General features: G+C 34.0%; 1 protein-coding gene and 1 pseudogene across 8 annotated transcripts in view; one reads left to right on the top strand and one right to left on the bottom strand.

Moving 5' to 3' along the window:
• Positions 1–23,974, top strand: part of KANSL1L (KAT8 regulatory NSL complex subunit 1 like) — a 132,918-nt gene that overhangs the window by 7,756 nt on the left and 101,188 nt on the right. For 4 of the 8 annotated variants that reach the window (XM_055345552.1, XM_055345557.1, XM_055345556.1 and 1 more), the window contains one exon: positions 10,863–11,979. In XM_055345552.1, the coding sequence (XP_055201527.1) occupies positions 10,892–11,979 (1,088 nt within the window). In that variant the 5' untranslated portion in view covers positions 10,863–10,891. Of the gene's footprint in view, positions 1–7,313; positions 8,266–8,866; positions 9,044–10,862; positions 11,980–23,974 lie in introns of those variants that run through there. The other 4 variants (XM_055345559.1, XM_055345558.1, XM_055345550.1 and 1 more) reach the window with 2 other exon arrangements.
• On the bottom strand, positions 8,463–9,012 carry LOC129522980 (60S ribosomal protein L9-like; annotated as a pseudogene).

The following is a 23,974-nucleotide window of genomic DNA, read 5'->3' as shown; positions in this document are numbered from 1 at the left end:
GGGTAAAAGGAACTCCAGTAAATAGGCCTTTAGTAAGATGTTGGGGAAGCTTGCTTGCTTGCCTTTTTAAATTAAATTAAATTTAATTTGATTTATTTTAATTTAATTCTATTTATGTGTGTATGTGTAGGTTTATGTATGTGTGTGTGTTTGTTTGTTTATTTATTTATTTATTTATTTTAGAGAGAGCATGAGCCAGGGGAAAGGAAGAGGGAGAAATCCCAAGCAGATTCCTGGCTAATTGTGGAGCCTTATGTGAGGCTTGATTCACAGCCCTGAGATCATGAGATCGTGATGCTTAACTGACTGAGCCACCCAGGTTCCCTGTTGGGGAAGCATTCTGTAGTCTGATGGTTAGTTAGGTCTTTTAGGAAGCCTGTGCCCCTGGCCTGTACACTGCACAAATGCTTCTTAGTTTTTTCCCCCTTTTAAGGAGGACAGAATATCTGGAGGCAGGGAGGGTTGGGTATTTCTTTAATTCATTTTTAACTAAGAAAAAACAAGGCTTTTTAACAGATTGTTTAGAAAGTAATATATCCTGTGTTACTTTGTTATCCTTGTTCTGTTTGGCTTCATTGTAGCATTTGATAGAGATGCCCCTGTTTTCTTCATGTACTTTTAAATACTTAGAGATCTCAATACCATGCACTCTGGAATTCCCTTCTCCTCACTGACTAGACTTTTAGTGCTTTTCTTCCTTCTTTACCTCCCCCCAAATGTGAAGGAACCCCAGAGCTTGATCCTGGGCCCCTTTCTCTTCTTTGCCTATAATCTTTCCCTAGATAAATTCTTCTAGTCCTTTGGCTTTAAATACTGTTTTTGACCAATGACTCCCAAAAATGATATCTCTAACTGAATTCTCGCTTAAACTCTAGACTTATCTGATTGCTTCCATTTGATGGCTAATAGGTAACTCAATATATCCTAAACAGAACTTTTAATTTTTCTCCCTCTACCTTCTATCTCTTCAAGTCTGCTGCATTTCAGAAAATAGCATCACTGACCAATCCTCAACCCCCCAAAAATCTAAGAGTCGTAGTTAATTGCTTTCTTTACCTTAGGCCCCATAAAATCTTGGCTGTCAGAAGTTTCATCAGTTCTACCTTGAAATGTATCTTAGATTCACCCATTTTCATTTCTACTACTACCTTACTAGTTCTAGGTCGCTGGTACCATCTCTTGTTTAGATAACTTCAAGTAGCTTTTTAATTGGTCTCTCTGCTTTTGTACTTGGAAGCTATTTCCATTCTTTCTTCCATGTAAATCTTTTCTTTATAGAACAGCTAGAGTAATTTTTTAAAAATAAAAATGTAAATTAGATCATGTTACTCACTACCTTATCCAGATATCTTCAGTGGTTTTCCTTTGACTTACATAAAATGGCTCTGCAAACCATTTGCCTCTCTGACCTTATTTCTTTTTACTTAATGTCTCTTTGGCTCATTATGTTCTAAAGATATTTGTTATTTTTGTTCCACAAACACATCAAAATTATTCCTGCTTTAAAGCATTTTATTAGTTGTCTTTTTTCCTTGGATGGCTCTTACCCCCCAAATTTGGTTGCTTTGCTATTGTCATTTCAGATCTGAGAGCAGTTTCATCAACACCAAGGTCTTTATTCATCTACAAATCTACATTAATTTCTGTCCCAATGTTGGCATGCTGTATCACTGTTTAATTTTTTATAAGAACATGGAACCCTTATTTACTTGGTATTTTTTTTATTTATCTTCTTATTCTGTATCTACCATTTATTAGAACATAAACTCTGTGAGAATAGAAACTTTATTTTTCATGTTCACTGTCCTCTTGTAACTAGGATAGTATTTGTCACATTTGCTCAATAAATATATATTTACTGTATTGTTGAATGTTTGATTTTATATCAAATATATATTAAGTGGCGGTTAAAAATCTAGCTCCTACTAAAAATAGACAAAACAATTTGGACTCAGGTTTGGCCATTTCTTCATTTTCTGTTTTTGAAAAGTCAATTTGTCTATTTCTTTTTTTAAACTTGTTTATTTCTGTAATTTTTGGAAAGTTTTCATTTTGTTTTGTTTTTAAAAGATGAAATAGGTTTTCAGCTGCCATTCACAAGCACTTCTCTATAAATAACATATTGTGGTATGGTTAGTCTTTATACTGAAATGAAAACCAGATGACTTTACTTGTAGCTAGATATTCTTACTGTCTTGTTTTTAAAATTGGCTTCTGAAATACTGGAGACACCTTTAAGTGCTCTAAAATAATTGTGATCATGTGGCATACAGCTTAAAGAACTAATGGAACTAATTTTTCTAATTTGAGAAAAAAATTTTATATTTAGTATTTGTAAGTCTTTATAATTTTTTAGGCCATTTTTTTTTCCTTAGGGGGAAAAAAACCCCATCAACTCTGTACAAGTATAACAAACTTTAGAAATAGATATCATTCCAAAATAGTTGCAAGGAAATTGCAATTTTACAGTCCACATCAACACATCCTATGATATGTACTCCCAAGGGGAAAAAAAAACTACAGTGTGCTGAACAATTGACTGCCACCTATAGTCTGAAAACTCAAGAATGTGGACTTTTGAGGCAAATCAACATTAGTCACCAAAACTTGTTTAGCTCACTACTGAGGTGAATTTGCAGAAATCATTATTTTATGCTCTAAATCAGTACTCCTTATGCATTCTACCTCTAGTCAGTTGTTCATTGTGCATAAAAATAAATAGTGATTGAAAATAATTACAGTTTAAAACTGTAATGGTTGAAACCATTATTTAGAGTTAACCTGATGGTTAATTCATTGTCTTTCAGGAGTATGCACGTTTGATTTCCATTAACTTGAATATATATCTTCTGTATTTATATGTCAAAGACTCCTACTAAATTGTTATGTTTTTAAATAGTTTCTTATGTTTATCTTATTATTTAATTTTGAGGAAGTCCAGTTTATCAGTTTTCTTTTATGAATAATGTTTTTCGTGTCCTGTCTAAAAAAATCTTTGTCTAACCTTGTATCATAAACATTGTCTCCTGTGTATTTTTCTAGAAGTTTTATGGTGTTAAGTTTACCTTTTAGGTCTGTGATGTATTCTGATGGGTGCGACCATTTTTATATAAGGTATAGCATATGAATATAGATTTAAGTTTCAGTTTTTTGCATATAGATGTCTTTTTGTTCCAGAACCATTTGTTTAAAATTAGTCTTTTTACATTGAATTGTCATTACATCTTTGTCAAAAATCACTCGACTGTTAGGGTGTTGGTTTGTTTTGGAGCTCTCTATTTTTTCTGTTGATTTTGTGTTCATTCTTTTGCCAATGCCACATTTATTTTTCACTAAGTAGTTTGAGTCCTTTTGCTTTGATAGGTAGTTCGAGTCCTCCTTTGTTCTTTTTCTTGTTTTGGTTTCTAGTTCCTTTTTCTGTATAAATTTTTGAATCAGCTTGTTGATACCAGCAAAATATTCTGCCAAGATTTTGTTTGGGATTATGTTGAATCTATAGATCAGATTTTTTTTTAATTTTTTTTTTAAATTTTTATTTATTTATGATAGTCACAGAGAGAGAGAGAGAGAGAGAGAGAGAGAGGCGCAGAGACATAGGCAGAGGGAGAAGCAGGCCCCATGCACTGGGAGCCCGACGTGGGATTCGATCCTGGGTCTCCAGGATTGCGCCCTGGGCCAAAGGCAGGCGCCAAACCGCTGCGCCACCCAGGGATCCCTATAGATCAGATTTTAAAGAAGAATTAACATTACAATGATATTCAATAACCCATGAACACAGCATATCACTCCATTTATTTGGGTCTTCCTTGATTTTTTTCATCCAGTTTTTCATTTTAAAATACAAATGATGTTTGTAACTTGACCTTCTGTCTGCTACCTTAGTAAACTCAATAGATCTAGAAGCTTTTTTTTTTTTTAAATCCCTTGGGATTTTCTATATAGAAAATAATGTCATCTGTGAATAGACAGTTTTACTTTTTCCTTTCCAATCTGCATGCCTTTTATTTCTTTTTCTCATCTGTTCCACTGGCTAGGACCTCAGTATGATGATGAATAGGAGTGGTGAGAACAGAGATAGCTTGTCTCATTACCAATCATAGGGCAAAGACATTCAATCTTTCATCATTAATTCTAAAATGATCTTTAGGATTTTGTGTAGATGTTCTCACGTTAAGCAGTTTTCTTTCTTTTCCTAATCTAAGGGTTTTTTCCTAGTCATGAGGATATTAGATTCTGTCAAATGTTTTTTTTTTCATCTATTAAGATCATATATTTTCTTTTTTAATCTTTTAATATGGTGAATATCACCATAATGATTGATTGATTGAATATTTAAGAGAGAGCAAGTGAGCAAGTGTGAGCAGGGGATAGGAGGGAAGGGAGAGGGAAAGAGAGAGAATCTTAGTGCAGATCTCAGTGTGGGCTCAATCTCAGGACCTTTAGATAAAGACCTGAACTGAAATCAGTACTCAGTCACCTAAGCAACTGAGCCACCCAGGCACTCAATGATTTTATTTTTTAAATATTGAGCCACAGTTGTGGTTGAGCAGCTGAGTCTTGAGTTTGGCTCAGGTCATGATCTTGAGGACCTGGGATCAGGCCATGTTTTGGGCTCTCACCCAGTGGGGAGTCTGCTTCAGGATTCTCTTTCCTTCTGCCCCTCCCCCTACTCATTTACTCACTCTCTCTAAATAAATCTTAAAATAAAAAGATATTGAACCAGTATGTACTATTGGAAAACCACATTTGGTTGTGACACATTATTTTTATATTTGCTGTGTTTCTAACATTTATTTTAAAAATAATAATTGGAATAGATGTTACTATTTATTACAATGTAAGTCTTGGAACACATTTCAAAATCATGACTCGCTTGTTTATTAATTCAGTCAATGAATATCTGACAATTATTGTGTACTAGGCATTGTTTTAAGTACTGGCAATTAGAACCTTGACCAAAATATAGTTCTACCCTTAAAATAAATTCCTCACTAGAATGTAAAAAATATCAGATGTGTCAGGAACAATAAGCAGTATAAGAAATGGAGTGTTGATTGGCTGAAGCTATTTTACACTTATTAGTCAAGCCAAGACTCTAATGAGGGAATTGTAGAGCAGAAATATGAATGAATTGAAGGAGTCAGCCATCTTATCTGTGGAAAATTGTTCCAGGCTGAGAGAATTGCAAGTACAAAATCCCTGAAGCAAAGACTTTCTGTGTGTTTCAAGAATAGCACAGAGGCCGGTGTTGGTGGAGTGTAGTAATCCATGAAAAAAGATGTAGAATGTGAAGTAATCAGGGACTTGATAATGTAGAACTTTGTAGGCCATGGAAAGGGCAACTTTGGGGATTTTATTCTAAATATAATGGTAACCACTTATTTATTTACCAGATATTTACTGATCATCTGCTGTATGTCAGATACTTTTTCATGTTGATAGGAAACAAATATACCTTGAAGATAGTAGTGTGTTTTCAGTTCTAGATCACCAAACCAAAGTAAATATTGCAGTAAAGCAAGTCAAGTGAATTTTTTGCTTCCCAGTGCATATAAAAGTTTTGTTTACACTATAATGTGGTCTATTAAGTATGCGATAGCATTATGCCTGAAAAAACAATATATACTTGATTTTTGAACAACATGGGTTTGAATCAGGTGGGTCCACTGAAACAGATTTTTTTTTTTTTTCAGTAAATATAGTGTTGTGAATGTATCTCTTTTAGGACTTCTTAACATTTTCTTTTCTCTAGCTTTATTGTAAATATACATGATAAAATACATATAACACATAAAATATGTTACTTGACTGTTTATATTGTTGGTAAGCCTTCTAATAGTTAAGTTTTGGAGGAGTCAAAGTTATACATGATTTTCAACTATATTGGTGGTTGGCACCCCTAATCCCTGCATTGCTGAAGGGTCAACTGTACATACTTTAATTAAAAACTAGTTTGTTGCTAAAAACTGTCATCTGAGCATTCACTGAGTCATTATCACTAATCAAGATCACCATTACCAATACAACAATAATGAAGTTTGAAATATTGTGAGAGTTATGAAAATGCGACAGACATGAAGTGAACATATGCTGTTGGAAATACGGCATTGATAGGCTTGCTTGTGCAGGGTTGCCACAAACATTCAATTGGTAAAAAATGCACTATAAGCAAAAAATGATAAAGTGAAGTGCAATAAAATGAGGGATGCCAGTAGTAGTTAACAAAATAGCAAAATAACAAAATCCAAGCCTTCATAGATCCTTAAAAATGTTAGTGTAAGTCTGGTGTATGTAATATGGAGGAACTCAGAAATAGTAGTTTAGAATAATCAGGATACATTATTATAAGTAAAGATCACATATTTAATTTTAAACATGGGGACAAATGTGTCATGTTTAATGATAAAAGTAAACATTAAGTGGGATTTATCCCAGGGATACAAGGTGGTTCAATATTTGCAAATCAATCAACATGATACATTGCATAAAATAAAGTCTATATGAACATAATTAAATCTCTTAATTATAGGAGACATATATTTTCATGAGTTTCTTTTGGTTGCAATGTAGAAAGACTTTGAGGCTGGGATTTTTATAAGGATACACTAGTGAATATAATATAGGGGAACTTCATGGAAATCCTAGAATTGAAACTATGATAAGGATAGGCTTTCCAGAGGCTAGAACCCAAAAATCTTCATATCCAAGTATATTAGTTGTCTATTGCTATATAACAAGTTGGACCCCAATTTAATGTCTGTATTTCACAGCTTCTATGGATCAGGAATCTAAGCATGGCTTAGCTGGGTGCTTCTGGCTCAAGATTTCCCAGAAGGCTGCAATCAGTGTGTTAGCTGGGGCTTCCATCATCTGAAGGCTAGACTGGGGAGGGATCTGCTTCTCAGATTACTCACATAACTTTTAGCAGGCTTTAGGTAGTTGCTGTTTGTTTGTTTTTGTTTGTTTTTTTTGGTAGTTGCTGTTTGTTGGTTAGAGACGTTATTTCTTTGCCATGTGGGCCTTTCCAGCTCATAGCATGGCAGCTAGCATCCGAGAGAGAGAAGGTGACAAGATGGAAGCCACAGTCTCTTTGTAACCTAATCTTAGAAGAGATACTCCATCACCTCTTCTGTATTCTGTTTGCTAGAAGCAAGTCAGCACATCCAGCCCATCTTCAAGAGGAAAGGATTACATAAAGGCAGGAATACCAGGAGATGGGGATTATTAAGATCATTTTAGAAGCTCCGTATCATGCCAAATAAACTCCACAGAGATTGTACCAGTTTTTTTTTTTTTTTTAAGATTTTATTTATTTATACATGAGCAACACAGAGACCAAGGCAGAGACATAGGCCAAGGGAGAAGCAGGCTCATTGCAGGTAGCCTGATGTGGGACTCAATCCCTGGACCCCGGGATCATGTCCTGAGCCAAAGGCAAACACTTAACTGCTGAGCCACTCAGGTGTCCCGCACCAGTTTGTGTGAGTTTTATTCTAGTTATCTACCATAAATGCCCCTAAGCCAGACTAAATCTATATTCTTTTTTCTTTTTAGCAACTGTAGTTCTTAACTATTAATCTTTATTTTTTTATGTTTGCCTCTTATAGTTTTGCCTTATATTTAGTTTATCCAGGCCTAAGATGAACTCTGCTGCCTCATATTTTACCTTCTGCCCCTGCTGCTAGCCACTTTGAATATGTCCCTAGCACCCTGTTCAAATTTTTGAGAGAGAAGATGAGGATGGGGGGGGGGGGGATAGAGCATAGTATTTTCTGAATATGGCTACCTCATCTGTGATTAACACAGTTTTCCTTCAAGAGCAGTGTAGATATCTACATACTATTCTAGGTGTTTGAGTAGGAGATAATAGAATATTTCTCATAAAATTAGAAAACTTTGAGTTTTACAGACTTTGGGGAGAGAATTATATAGAAATCTCTACAATTTTTTTTTTTTGAGATACAGTAAAGTATAAAAAAGGCAAACCTCTCTATATCAAGTAAGTTCTATGCCCATTGTGGGACTTGAACTCATGACCTTGAGATCAAGGGTTGCATGATTTATTGACTAAGCCAGCCAGGCACCCCCAAACATCTATATTTTTACCACATGGAATTGACAACCACTAACATTTGTTCATTTTGCATTCAAGTCTTTTTCCCCCGGGTAATAAAGTTTGTAGTTGAAACCTAACTCCTGTTAAACCACCACTCTTAGTTCTTTTTCATGGAACTTACCTGATGTGCAACTACTATTACAGATTTGGTGGGTATTTTTCTGGTTCATTTTTTATTCTTGTAAACACATAAACATAAACACAGGTCCATATATGTAGTGCAGTCTTGTGTTTGTATATATTTTTTCCAAATCAATATAGCTTTTATTGTATCTTTAGAATATTACAAATAAGTCTGAAAAATCATCTGGCATCTTGCTGTTTCTGTAGGTGGACGAGTTAGATCTTATTCATCAGCCTTCTGAACTGTTCTTTTTTCAGAAACTTAGAAACCATTTAAAAAGTTTCTGATATCTCTGTTTTTAACTGTTGTGGCTTGCTGAATCAAAGCAGAGAAGTTTGATACAAGTTCACTGTCACTTTCTTCAAGAATTAACTCATCTTTCTGGGGTTGAGTTATTGAACAAGCAACACCTGGCCTCATCCAAACCCTGAAGATGTATTTTTCACCCAAGAAATTTTCAGTTTCAACTGGACAACCATTCTGTATAACAACATGGATGGGGAAGTGAGCATACACAGACCTCATCTTGTGATAAAGCCTCAATGTAATGCCCTTGATCATGTTATGTGCATGACTATGGGTAGTGTGAACAGTTGCCAGTTCTTTTCTGTTTCCCCGCCATTTGTATCTTAGAACCTCTTCTTTTTCTTTCCAAGGAGACTGAGTTCTACATTGATGCTCTGGGACCCTTCACAATAACAGTGCATCCCTTCAGAGTGATGTTGATGTTTTCTGGAATGTTGACTGACAGTCTGCTGAGAATGACCTTCATTCTCACAGTAGATGGAGCAAAGAAAGCTTGTGTTTGTATTTTATTGATTTGGTAGCATACTGTATACTGTACTTTTTTTTTTTTTTTTTAAGAAAACTGTATATTCTTTTTGAGGTCTGTCCATATTTGTATATATAGATTTAGGTCATTCTTTTTAACTGCTCTATAGTATTCCATCACATTATCCATTCTCTTGTTGTTAGATATCTAGGTTGCTTTGAAAGAGTATTTTGCTGTTAAGACACTGCTCTGTTATGCACCTATAACAAATACATTTTCTACCTTTATTGCCAAATTCCTGAATCAACTTACAGTCCAAATAGATGGGAGAAATCTTATTTTTCTGAATTACGAAAAGTGTTATTTCAACTTAGAACATTTTTTTCAACTTTTTAATAAAAAATTTATTTGAGAGAAAGAGCACGAGTAGGATGGAGGGGCAGAGGGAGAGGGAGAAGCAGACTCCCCACTGAGCAGGGAGCCCAATGTGGGGCTTGATCCCAGGATCCTGAGATCACAACCTGAGCCAAAGGCAGGCAACCAGCTGAGCTACACAGGGACTTTTAAAACATTATTTTCAATTTAGTGATTGGAAAACTGGTCTCTTGCTTTACTAATCCATAATTCCTTCATTGCTAGTGAGATTGAGTATATGTTCAGTGGTCATTTGGATGTCATCTATGATGTGACTCACCAGTTTGCTAATTTGTTCTTTATGTATTCTGGGTACAAATTCTTTCCTATTATATATTGCCAATATCTTCTCCTAGTCTATAACTTGCTTTTAACCCTGTGTATTTTTTTTAACTGCATTGAAACAAACCTTTTTTTTTCCTTTGATCATTCTTGCTAGTTTTTGTAAGGAACTCCCTTTTGGTTTTGTGTTTTCACATAGAAATGAACGGTGTAGAGTTACAGTTAGCACCTGAGGATCTACAGTATGGGAGTATGGACATTTAAATGACTTAACTGACTTGTGTTGAAACAAATCATAGAGTATCATTCCAGAGTATCTTACAAAACTCATAATTTTTAATGGTATAAAATTTTTTGTGTTTTGTCCTCATAATTTTCAGTGGTATAGGATTAACTTTTTCAGTGAATCAGACTGTATGGTTTTACACTTTTTGATAAAATACAGTGAAATTTGTTTAATTGTGGGATTAACCTTTAGCAATCATCTGCTATGGTCCCCACTATTTTCCAGGTGGGAGTAACAGCTTTTATAATGATAATTTAGGATTATCTATTTGTGAAAAGGGAAAAAATTATTGTGCATTGCAGATTAAGCAAGTTTTTGCTATCATTTTTATCCATTGTGAAATTATACTTTTTTTGCTTGTAGTTCAGTTATTTACGGTCTGACATTATTTGGCTTATTTTTATAAGTTAATATTTATACTGTTCTGATTGTGGAATTTAAGTTGAGAAATGGAGGTTTTGAGCAGCTTATATTTTATAAAAATAATTACTTTGGCTGAAAGTAGGGGATTGAGTCACATTTTCAAATATAATTCCCAGATTCTAGATTGGAATTTTTTTCTTTTGCTTTTCACAAACATTATCTTAAAAAATTTTTTTTGAGGTACATCCACAAGCATTTGTCTAACACTTATTGTGCTACCTTAACTGGAGTTTTTGGTATTGGGCCCATAGAGCATGAAGAGTAGTTTAGTCTTTGTTGAATTCCTTAAAAATTAGGAAAGAACAGAGATACTGTTAAGAGTTGGGAAATAAAGGAATTTAGTTTCACATTTTAATCAGGAGCATTGAAAATGTTGCCCTTGGTAAAAGTGTATGCATAAACCTGTTTTCTAGATATTTGATCATTTATTTTTACATTATTTTAGGTTTCCAGTAATTATCTGCAGGATTCGCCATGACCCCAGCTCTGAGGGAGGCAGCAACAAAGGGTATCTGCTTTTCATCTTTACCAAGTACCATGGAGTCTGACAAGATCCTATGTATGGAAAGTCCAAGAACTGTAGATGAAAAGCTTAAGGGAGACACTTTATCTCAGATGCTGGGATTTCCAACTCCTGAACCTACTCTTAACACTAACTTTGTGAATTTAAAGCATTTTGGCTCCTCTCAGTCTTCAAAACATTATCAGACAGTTCTTTTAATGAGTTCTAATTCTACATTAAATAAATACAATGAGAATTACAAACAAAAGAAATTAGGGGAACCCAACTGCAATAAGCTGAAAAACATACTGTGTAATGGCAGCAACATTCAGCTTAGTAAAATCTGTCATTCTCATTCTGAAGAGTTCATCAAAAAGGAACTTCTGTCAGATACCACAAGCCAGTGCATGACAGATGTACAAATTATTTTGGATTCAAATATAACCAAAGACACTAATGTAGATAAGGTACAACTGCAAAACTGCAAATGGTACCAAAAGAATGCACTTTTGGATAAAGTTACTGATGTTGAAATTAAAAAGGGTTTATTGCACTGTGCTCAAAAGAAAATTGGGCCTGGCCACTCAAATGTGCCTATTAGTTTCTCAGCTGCTGAAAAAGAGGAGGAAGTGAATGCTCGTTTACTTCATTGTGTAAGCAAACAGAAAATTTTACTTAGCCAGGCTAGAAGAACTCAGAAACATTTGCAGATGCTTCTGGCAAAGCATGTCGTTAAGCACTATGGTCAACAAATGAAATTTTCTCTGAAACATCAACTCCCCCAAATGAAGACCTTTCATGAACCTACCACAGTTTTGGATAGCAGTTTACCTAAATGCACTGAAATTAAGCCAGAAGTCAACATGTTGACTGCAGAGAATAAATTGTGGAGTGATACAAAAAATGGCTTTTCACGGTGTACAGCTGCAGAAATCCAAAGATTTGCACTGTCTGCTACAGGGCTGTTGTCTCATGTTGAAGAAGGTCTGGATTCTGATGCAACTGATAGCAGCTCTGATGACGATTTGGATGAATATGCCATTAGAAAAAATGTGGCAGTGTAAGTGCAAAATTATTATTAGACCTTTTACTGTTCTGTGTATAGCAGCAATTTTGTCTTGATTTCCTTGTAAATTAAAAGGAAATAGATTTTCTAAAATTTTAATGCCATAATCTTTAAGGTATAAAACTTTGGTGAATTTTTAAAATATTTTGTTAAACTACTGTATGTGAATATATACATACTATTTAAAAATAAGTTATTCAACTGCTCTGTCTAGGAAAAATCCATATAGGGATATTGAAAGTTCTTTAGCCAGAAGTAAGCATTTCTCCCATTCTTGAATAGAATAGGCTATAGATAAGGCTTAACATTTTGCTTAAGTGTTTTAGCCAATATGTATAGCCAAAATACAAAAAATTTAGTCTTCACATGGAGAGCCCACATTGGCTTTAGGAGTTTATCAGTTGAGAGTATATATAAGTTGATCTTTTTTTTTTTTTTTTTTTAACTGTTGTACTTATATACTCATTGAGTTCATATCTTTCAGTTCTGGTCTTTACCAACTTAATCAATTTTTGCTGGATTTTTTTAAAGACTTTATGAGAGAGGGAGAGACCGTGGGAATGAATGAGAGCAGAAGCAGTGGAGGGGGAGAGGTAGAGGGAGAGAAAGGTGAGGGAGAAGCACAGTCCCTGCTGAGCAGGGAGCCTGATGCAGGGCTCCATCCCAGGACCCTGAGATTATGACCTGAGCTGAAGATGCTTAACCCACTGAGCCACCCAGGTGCCCCAATTTTTGCTGGATTATTATAACCAAAACAAAATAATAATGTCAGCTATTAGATAACTATTGAATGCTTATTATGTGCTGGACCTTGGTGATTCAGTTGTGGGCAAAATATTTGCAGTTTCTACTCTCTTTAGAACCTACTTCCAAAAAAACAAAACAAACAAACAACAACAAAAAAAAAAACAGAGGTTTTATGTATCACACTGTGTTAATACTCCAGAATAACCCAATCTGGTAGAATTTTTCTGAGATGATAGAAATGTTCTATATCTGTGTCATCAAATAGTCTCCTGTGGCTATTGAGCACTTGAGATGTGGCCAGTGTAACTGAGGAACTGAATTTTTAAATTTTATTTAATTTGAATTGAGTTTCTTTTAAGTAGCCAAATAGAACATAATTCTTTTTTTTAAATTTTTTTAAAATTTTTTATTTATTTATGATAGTCAGAGAGAGAGGCAGAGACACAGGCAGAGGGGGAAGCAGGCTCCATGCACCGGGAGCCCGATGTGGGATTCGATCCTGGGTCTCCAGGATCGCGCCCTGGGCCAAAGGCAGGCGCCAAACCGCTGCGCCACCCAGGGATCCCTAGAACATAATTCTTAATCTAGCTTTCAGGGAATCTGTTAATGTCCCTAACTTGATGCAAAATACTGTATATTGAGAGGAAGAAATCCATCATTTTTATCAAATTGTCAAAGATGAGTGAGAATTATAGAATTAGAGGCTAAACACATTAAGTTTTACTAATAAATACGAGGTCAGTATATCAATTTCTACGGTAAAGAATAAAATGTAAAACAAAGTGGGTATTCTAGTCTTTGGTGTTCTGTTATTACTATATTTGAAGTGTGTTTGAATGTGGGAGCTAGTATTGAGTACATATTTTTTCCTGACTGGCATTGTGGTACTTACATATGTTATATTTAATACTTTCAACAACTATGGGAGATGATTGTTGTTATCCTTATTTCATTTAAGAGAAAATAGTCTTAGCATGGTTAAGTAACTTGCCACATGGCCAGAAAACCAAATAATTGATGGATCATGAATTCTTGTCTATGTATAGAAGACTTAAGACCAATATTCTTACTATTGGGCTATGCAGCTTTATCAGTGTCTCATTCATTGATGCTTATAGCCACAAGAATTATTAAGCATAAAAAAATAATTATTAAGCATATGTGTTCTGAAAGAAGTCCAGAAATTTATCAATTTTCATATTTCTAATGCTTTTGAAGAAATTCAATTGAATAAAATTTAGTAGGTAAATTTAGTAAATTATTTACTTTTTGTTGATGTTGAGGATAGCTAATGGGCAGGTTTGTCTCTTTTAAGCTAGAAACAAAAATCAGAAAATCATGTCTTCTAGACTATTGACCTTCATTAGGATTTTCTTTCGTTGATTTCCTATAGTACTTAATCTGTGTAATTTATCATTAAATCATATTTTGTCCTATATGATTTGCTAATATCTGTCTTAGTAGCCCAACACCTGGTAAGGGTGGAAACCGCATTTTAAACCTTAAAAAAAAAAAAACTTCCTATGTCAAACATTTAATAATTAATTGGTCAAGACATTTTAAGATTTGCATTTACTCCTTGAATTTAGTCAGAGAACACTAATTTTATATGTAAAACATACACAAATAGGAAGATTCATACTATTAAAAAATTTTTTATACAAAGTGTCAAGCAATATACATCTCATTTCTTGTTAGCTTCACCAGTTTATTGATGAAAATTGAAGAATGTGGTTTGGAAAAAAATTGGATTCAGGCTTAGAAAGTTTATTTCTCATTCTTTCTTTTTCCTCTAATCAGTTGGAAGTCTCAGGACACCAGAAGTGCATTTTTAGGAAAATAATGAATCTAAGAAGTTTAATATGAAGATATAAAATATACTTCTAGCCTGTTGCATTATTGACCATTTAACATTGGGATGCCTTAGTGATTAAAGCTCATATCTATATTTCAGATACGCTTCATTCTCAGGTTACAATCACCTGATTGATTCAAATAAGTAAAACAAAATTCATATAGTAGCTCTTTGAATTTTTTAGTTCACTGAATAATTTGATAATTGTTTAGATTTTTGTGTTTGTTTTTGCTATTTGAACTCAATTTGCATTTCTTGATTTTATGTACCTCTTGCAAAATTGGATATTTGAATATTTTTGTTTAGTGCTAATAGATTTCTTGTGGGAAAGATTATTTTTCAACTTTTTATTAATTTTTATACTTCATGAATTTTGAGAATAACACAACTTTTAAGTATTTGTATCTTTTGATTCAAGTATAAAAATGGTTTCTGTGTTTTTAAACTGGAATTAGTTCCGTTTTAGGTTAAGTTCATTCAATAACTTAATACATTTATTCTGGTAATAAGGTTTTTTTTTTAGTTTTTTAATATTTTTAGGTTTATTTTTGTTCTTTACATTTCTGGAAATTGATTTTTCAGTTGTAGATGAGTATTTTTAATGAATGAAGTTCAGAAATAAACTTTAAACATTAAATATGTAAAAATATGCGTTTTGTGGACCTAAATTTTTAAGGGAGTGCTAACACAATTTTCATTATCTCTACTGAGTATGTATAGACTTCTTAATTATAAGGTCTACAGTGACAAATACCACAGTTGACTTCAACATAATTTTAAGTAACTTAAGGCAAACACTACTTTTTCTGTCATTGTGTACCTACTGCCTAGCATTGTCTACTTTTATTGGTGGTTTTTTTTTTTTTTATTTGGTGACTAAATGAATTTTTCTGTATTTGAATATGTAGTTTTGAAGATAAACAAATTGGGATTGGCAGTATGAAATTTCTTTCCATATATGTTTATCTTTTCTTCTTCCATTCTGTAGTTTATTTTTATTTCCCCCACTTTCTTCCTTTGTCTTTAATACAAAACTGGCTATAAGATGTGTCTTACAGTAGAGCCAGCATGAATGAATGAATGAAATACAACATGACAAAATATAGACATTTAAAAGTAACTATTTTATTATAATTAACATTTGTAACTTTTAAAAATTGATAAGTAAAATATATTTATCTTAAAAATCTTTGATTATATTATTATAAATGCTTTCAATTGCTTTTATTTTAACCCTGATAAGAAAAACAAAGTCCTTCATTCTGGTTAGGAAATTAGCTGTGAAGAAATATAATTGTTTTAGGAAACTGCAAAACACTCACATTAGCCATTACCATTGTTAAATATATATTTGACTTGCCCCTTTTCTTTTCCCTCCAAAACTGTAGACAATAGATTAATTCATAATACCATTACTAATTATCTTAAACTTTTGGCTGAGAAACTAGTGCATTAGAAAAATATTTTTAAAGCCATTTTCCTTTGGAAAGGAAAATAGGATTTTAGGGTTTTGTAGGTTTGAGATGTGATCCTTATACAAAAATTAAGGATAGAACCACTCCCAGTGTTCTGTTGCTTTGGTGAAGTAGCACAGGTTTTGGACCTCCTTGTGTTACATATGACTTGCTCTGTGACTCTGAGCAGAGATTAATGTTATTATTTTTTAAAGATTTTAATTTTTTTAAAGTAATCTCTGTACCCAATCTGGGGCTTGAACTCACTACTCTGAGATCAGAAGAGTCACGTGGTCTTCTGATTGAACAAGCCAAGCAACCTGAAGTTAATGTTATTCTTAACACTTTGAATCAGATTCTTTTTTGATCTCTCTTAAAAAGTTCTGGAGATAATTATATGAAATATTAAGTATAGTGTCTATACATAATAAGGCACTGATCTGAAAGCTAATGAAGAGTGTCTTATCAAGTGTCTCACTATTGTGAGAGACTGGAGCTTACTTATTCCATGAGAAACTTGGGGAGCCAGTGTAAAATACATGCTTGAGTTAACCCATTTGAGAGGTGAGGAAACTGGTGTATTTGTACATCAGGCTACTAGTTAGTAGGTGAAGGTTGTTTCTGGTTGTGTCAATTCCCTTGCCCTTTTGTTCTGCAACTTGGGTGACAAAGCAGGTTCAAGCAACAACAAAAAAGCCCTAGATGAAGTCAGGTCTTTGTGTGCTGAACTGGTAAGTGTTAGGGGGATATGCATTGGTCACTGACAAACCCAGCTACAATTATGTTCCCTCTCATCTGGCGGTAAAACGTTAGAGTGCTAACATTTCATTTGGGAAACTATGATCAGCACTTTCATCCAGAGTGCATATGGGAAAACTCACAGATTTTGACACAGACATATTCTGATCTTCCAAGGTTGTAAAAAAGAAAGAAACATGGTTAAATCTTAGTTTAGTTCAGGAAACCTTGCAATATCTCCCAAGACACCCAGGTGTCTTGGGTATGTAGAGAAAGATCTCGTTTCCCCAAATTAGTCCCCATGTATTCAAATTTCTTTGAGTTTTTGGTATTAATTGGTCGTCTTTTTTTTTTTTTTAAGATCTTATTTATTAGAGAGAGAGAGAGAGCACAAGAGAGCATGAGCAAGATGGAGAGGCAGAGGTAGACTCCAAGCCGACTCCCTGCTGTGTGCTCAATCCCAGGATCCTGGGATCATTACCTGAGCTGAAGGCAGGCACTTAACTGACAGAGCCATCCAGGTGCCCCTAATTGGCAGTCTTGATAAGGAAATTCTTTTAAAGCAAAATTAGACATTCACTAAGAAAGGAGAGAACTGTTGATAATTTAGTTGGAAGGTCTCAGGTAAACCTTTCTAGATTGGAAGAAAATAAGCAATTTCTTGCAGACCTACATAAATGAATACTCATAGTTTTCCTTATGCTTTCCTGTTTTGACAGTGGAAAGGAGAAGAAGTAAAAAAAAAAAAAATCAATCAGGTGATGAATTTCCCTTTGAGGAATTAGATAAATAAGAGTATAAACTCAGTGTGACATTTAGAGAATAAAAAGACTAGTAACGTTTCATTGATTGGAAGTAAGAATACCTTTATATTTGTATAATGTGAAGTTGACAAATTATTTTTGTATTTATTACCCTTTAAATTCTCTACACTTCAGAAATAGATGAGAAAAGTCTGGTTTTGTTTAATTTTACTTGAATGGGAAACAGAAAAAGTTGAATGAAAAACAGTCCTAGAAAAATTGCAATGACGGTTGAAAGACTGTGACAGAAGAGCAGAAGTTCAAGTGTGCTTGCAAAATGGAGTAATAGCTATAAAATGATAAAGAAATACTTTATATTGTGGTATATAGACATCAGTGAGGAAAGTAGTACTTCAATTAAAATAAGCTCATTATTTTATATATTTTTTAACTAATTTTATTTTAGAGCAGTTTTAGGTTCACAGCAAAACTGAGTAGAAAGTATAGAGAGTTCTTATATATCCCCTGCCCCCTACATGCATAAGCTCCCCCATTTTTGACATCCCCTACCACTGTAGTACCATGGAGACACATCATTATCACCCAGAGTCCACAGCTTACAGTAGGGTTCACTTTGGGTGTTAGACATTCTGTGGGTTGGACAAATGTATACGACATACATCTGCTGTTGTCATATCATACAGAGTAGTTTCACTGCCCCACAGATCCTCTGTGTTCTGCTTTTTTGACCTTTTTACTATCTCCATAGTTTTGCCTTTTCTAGAGTCTCATAGTTGGAACCATACAGTGTGTAGCCTTTTCACATTGCCGCCTTTCACTTAGTAATATGCGTTTAAGTTTTCTTGATTTCTTTTCCTGACTTGAGAGCCTGTTTCTAGCCCTGAGTAATACTGTTGTCTGGATGTACCACAGTTTAACTTATCTATTCACCTGTTGAAAGATGTCTGGGTTACTTCCAGGTTTTGGAAATTATGAACAAAACTGCTCTATAAATATTATGTGCAAGTTTTTGTGTAGACATAAATCTTCAGTTTATTTGGGTAAATAACACGAATACAGTTGTTGGATTGTGTGGTAAAAGTGTGTTTAGTTTTGTAAGAAGTTGCCAAACTTTCTTCCAACGTTGGCTCTATAGTTTGCATTCTGACCGACAATAAGTAAGATTGCTGTTGCTCCGCATCTTTGTCAGCATTTGATGTTAGTGTTCCGGATTTTGGTTATTCCACTGGATGTGCCGTGGCATCTTACTGATGTTTTAATTTGCAATTCCTTAATGACATACAATGTTGAACATTTTTTTATGTACTTACTTGCCGTATCTGTATGTTCTGTGGTAAGGTGTCTGTTCAGGTCTTGCCTATTTTTTAATTGGATTATTTGTTTTATTATTGTTGAGAAATAAAATATAAAAAGAATTGATTGGGATTTCATTGAATCTGTAGATCAAGTTAGAAAAAGCTGACATAAACAATATTGAGTCTTTGAAAGTGGAATATTTAGTTCTTTTATATCTTTCATCAGAGGTTTAAAGTTTTTCTCATACAGATCTTGCACATGTTTTGTAAGACTTATGCTTAAGTATTTAATTTGCGGGTGTGCTAATGTAAATGATACTATGTTTTTAATTCAAATTCCACTTAACATTGCTGGTATATAGGAAAGTGGTTGACTTTTGTATGTTAACTGTATCCTACAGCCTTGCTGTAATCATTTATTGGTTGCAAGGGGTTTTGTGTGTAATTCTTTTGAATTTTTCCTATATATAATCATGTCATCTGTGAACCAAAAGTTTTATTTCTCCCTTTCACACCTTGTGTATCTTCTATTTCCTTTTCTTATCGCATTAGGTAGGATTTCTACTGTGATGTTGAAAATGAGAAGTGAGGGGATATATTGCCTTGTTCTTAATCTTAGGAAAATTTCTGGTTTCTCACCATTTAAAGTATGTTGTAGCTGTAGGTTTTTGGTAGATTATCAGGTTGGGGAAATTCTGTGTAATCCTAGTTAATTGAGAGTTTGTTTTTGTTTTTTTTTAGTGTAGCTGAGTGTTTTTGTCCTGAATAGGGGTTGAATTTGTGAAATGCTTTTTGTGTATCAATTGATAAGATGAGATTATATTAATTGATTTTTGAATATTGAGCTAGTCTTGCATTCCGGGATGTATCCCACTTGATCATAGTATATAAGTCTTTTTATACCATTGTTGAAGTTAATTTACTAATGTTTTGTTGAGTTTTTTGGCAGCTATCTCGCTGAGAGAGAATGATCTGTAGTTTTCTTGTAATGTTTTCAGTTTTGGTATTAGAGTAATGACGGCCTAAAAAAGAATGAGTTAGGAAGTAGTCCCTTTGCTTCTATATTCTGAAAGACATTCTAGAAGATTGGTAAAATTTCTAACTAAAATTTTTGGTAGAATTTACCAGTGAACCCATTTAGGCCTGGTGCTTTCTCTTTTGGAAGGTTATTAATTATCCAGTTTCCTTAATAGATATATGACTATTCAGATTGTCTATTTCTTGTTTTTAAAAATTTACATATTCTACTTCTATCAAACCCAAGAGTATTTTTTAAGTTTTTTAATTCCAGTTAACGTAGAGTGTATATTAGCTTTAGGTTTACAATATGTGATCCAGCACTTCCATACAATATCCAATGCTCATTGCAAGTGCAATTCTTAATCCTCATCACTTATTTAATTCATCCCGTCACCCACTTCCCTATCTATTTGTTCCTGTATGAGTTTTGGCAGGCTGTGTATCTCAAGGAATTGGCCCATTTCACGTAAGTTATCAGATTGTCATAACATTCCTTTATGTTCCTTTTACTGTCCATAGGATCTGTGGTGATCTCCTCTTTCTAATGTTAGTAATTTGTGTCATAGTTAGTCTGACTAGAGGCTTATTGTTTTTTTTTTTTATTTATGATAATCACACACAGAGAGAGAGAGAGAGAGAGAGAGAGAGAGGCAGAGACACAGGCAGAGGCAGGCTCCATGCACCGGGAGCCCGACGTGGGACTCGATCCCGGGTCTCCAGGATTGCGTCCTTGGCCAAAGGCAGGCACCAAACCGCTGCGCCCCCCAGGGATCCGGAGGCTTATTGTTTTTATTGATCTTTTTTAAGAACCATTTTTTGGTTTTGTTGATTTTCTTGATTTTCTTTTTTCAGTTTTATTGATTTTTCTAGTTTTTATTATTTCCTTTTAGTTACTTTGGCTTAGTATACTCTTCTTTTTCTAGTTTTCTGAAGTAGAAGCTTGGGTGATTAGCTTTAAATTTTTTAAAAAATATTTATTCATGAGAGACCAAGAAACAGAGACACAGGCAGAGGGAGAAGCAGGCTCTTTGAAGGAGCCAGATGTGGGACGTGATCCTGGATCCCGGGATCACGACCTGAGCCAAAGGCAGCCACTCAACCGCTGAGCCACCCAGGCATCCCATTGGTTTTAGATTAAAAAATTTTTTTTTAAATTTTTAATAATGTATTTAATGCTATAAATTGTGTAACTTTCTCTTACTGCTCCCCATAAGGACTGTTTTCACTGCATCCTACAAGTTTTGGTGGCTTACATTTGCATTTTCATTTCGTTCATAGTATTTTAAAATTTGTCTTCAGATTTCTTCCTTGTTCCATACATGCCTTAAAAGTGTGTAGTTTAATCTCCAAGTATTTGGGGATTTTTCAATTAGTGCTTTTTTTCTTAAATTTATTTTTTTAGTTATCTCTACACCCAATATAGGGTTCGAACTCATGACCTGAAGATCAGAATTTGCATGTTTTTCCAACTGAGCCAGCCAGGCACGCCTGTTTGGTTTTGATTTCTAACTTAATTCCACTGTGGCCCAAGAGCAGACATTATATGATTTTTTTTTTTAATTAAAGTTTGTTTCATGGCCCAGAATGTAGTCTCTTCTTTGTTCCTTGTTAACTTGAGAAGAATGTGTAATCTGTTCTTGGATGAACTGTTGATGTCAGTTACATCTACTTGATGAATGGTTCACCTATATCCTTACTGGTTTTCTGCTTGTTGGATCTGTGCATTTCTGATAGAGTGTTACAATCTTCAGCTAAAATAGTGGATTCATTTGTTTCTCATTGCAGTTCTATCAGTTTTTGCCTTATATAATGTGATGCTTTTTTGGTAGGAACATGTGCATTAAAGATTATCTTCTTGAAGGTAGACCTTTTTTTATACTGTAATCCCCCTCTTTATTCATGATAACTTCCCTTGCTCTGAAGTCTGCTCTGTCTGAAATTAGTATAAGCTACTCTGGGTTTTTTCTGATTAGCATGTGTTAATGTTAGCATACCGTAAGTTTCTCCATCTCTTTACTTTTAATCTGTATGTGTTTTTATATTTAAAGTTGGTTTCTTATGGATAACATATAGTTAAGTCTTGTTTTTTGATCCATCTGGAAATCACTGTCTTTTAATTAGTATAGTACCATTGATGTTTAAAGTGATTACTGATGTATGATTAACATCTACTGTATTTGTCACTGTTTTCTATTTGCTGCCCTTATTCTTTGCTCTTGTCTTCTACACTTTTTCTGCCTTTCATGGTTTTAACTGAACATTTTATATGATTCCACTTTTTTTCCTTTTTCAGAATATCAATTACACTTAAAAAAAATAACAAAACTGTTTTTAGTGGTAAGGCACCTGAGTGGCCCAGTTGGTTAAGCATCCAACTCTTGATTTCTCCCAGAAGCCCTGCGTCACCCTCAGTGGGGAGTCTGCTTAAGGTTTTCCCCATCTCTCTCTGCCACTCTGCCTGCTTACATGCACGTGTGTACTCACTCTCTGTCAAATAAATAATTTTTTTTAAGAAACCCCTCTTTTTAGTGGTTACCTTTACAGTTAACCCAAATTGGCTTTCAAACCACTCTGTAGATACCTTATAATGATAAGTAATCCCAATTCTTTGCTCTCATTTTTTGTATCACTTCTGTCACTTGTTTCCCCTATGCATAGCATATATAGGCATATATAAAAATACACACATGCTTGAGCACATTCATAATCAATTAAAATTGTTGTTATTCTATTTTGAACAGATTTGTTACCTGTTAAATCCATTAAGAAAAATAAAGTTACTATTTTAACTTCAGTTATTCTCCAGTGTTTTTTCTCTCTTTATGTAGATCTGTTTCTGACCTATGTAATTTTCTTTCTCTCTGAAAAACTTCTTTTAACATTTGGCATGTTAGGCAAATGATGTCAACATAATGATGAATATGGTGTGGGTTTTCTTCAAACCACTTCAAACACAATGTTTTGGAATGATCGGGGCAAGCCTCTTCACAGTTAAAGAGAAATCCTTAGGGGTGTAAGAAAAATGCTGAAAATTCTGTAAAAGTACCTTCCTATGTAATGCAATAAGTTGCTAGTTTATTGGCTTAAAAATGCTACATATCCCACTATGTTAAAAGATCTGAGGAAGTTGCAAATTGCTTTGTAGTAGTTGTGAAGATAGTTCCCTTGTGGTAAAAAGAAATTATTGATGAAAAAGGCTATCTCTAGATGATATTTTTAATTTTTATTAAACTAGTTTCTATTAGAAGTGAATGTCTTCAAGGACCCACATCAAAAGAAGTATGAGCTACAGGATATGAAGCTTTAAAGGGTGGACTGGCTTATTCTTGATACAAATGCCAGTGGAAACAACTGCACTAATATTTTTATAACGATTGTTATTGTTTTATTAGAACTCAGATTTTGAAATTCCGTTGATTTTGAGTTGTCTGGCTCTAATTCTGTTTTTTCCTTAAGTTCAGCTGTTTTTATTTTAAAGAACATGGAGTTATTCAGCAATAGCAGAAATGCCTGTACTCAATTACAGATTTGTTGTAGTCACCTTTTTGAGTAACAAGGGTAATCTGACTATTTTTTATCTCATTTCTTTTCTGCCTATCATAGTGTCTTGCAGGGCCATCGCTAGCTTATTTTTGTACAAAAGAAAAAGGTGCTGCTTCTTCTGAGCAGATTTAGATTTGTAGTTGCAGGCTTAAAATGTAGAATTCTTGGTGGATTTTAGCACTGCTGTACTTTCAGCTGGGCCTTTGTGTACTGTATAGTTTGGAAACACTGCATGGTGGCTTGACTTCCTGAATGAAAGAGACATACACGTTTACATACACACACAGTGCTTATTGAACTGCTAACATGTGTGACTTCGGATTATTCCTTTAGCATATATGTTTTGATTAGTTAAAAACTTCGTTAATTTTCTTCATGTTCCTAGTTGTCAATGTTTGATGTTATGCAAGGATTTTAAAAAGACAGTTAAGACTATTTAGCAGACCATTAACTTTCAAAATTCTTTCCATATAAGAAAAAGGATATTGTTTTGATAGTGTGCATAAATATTCCCTAAACTCTTTCTTTCTTCAGTTGGGGAGAGGGATGTAAGTGGGTAGACAAGCCTAAATT

This window comes from Nyctereutes procyonoides, unplaced genomic scaffold (genome assembly GCF_905146905.1).
Source record: "Nyctereutes procyonoides isolate TBG_1078 unplaced genomic scaffold, NYPRO_anot_genome, whole genome shotgun sequence".
Classification (NCBI taxonomy): Eukaryota; Metazoa; Chordata; class Mammalia; order Carnivora; family Canidae; genus Nyctereutes; species Nyctereutes procyonoides.
Note: the sequence above shows the minus strand (reverse complement) of the source record. Positions and strands in the feature narration are given on the sequence as shown.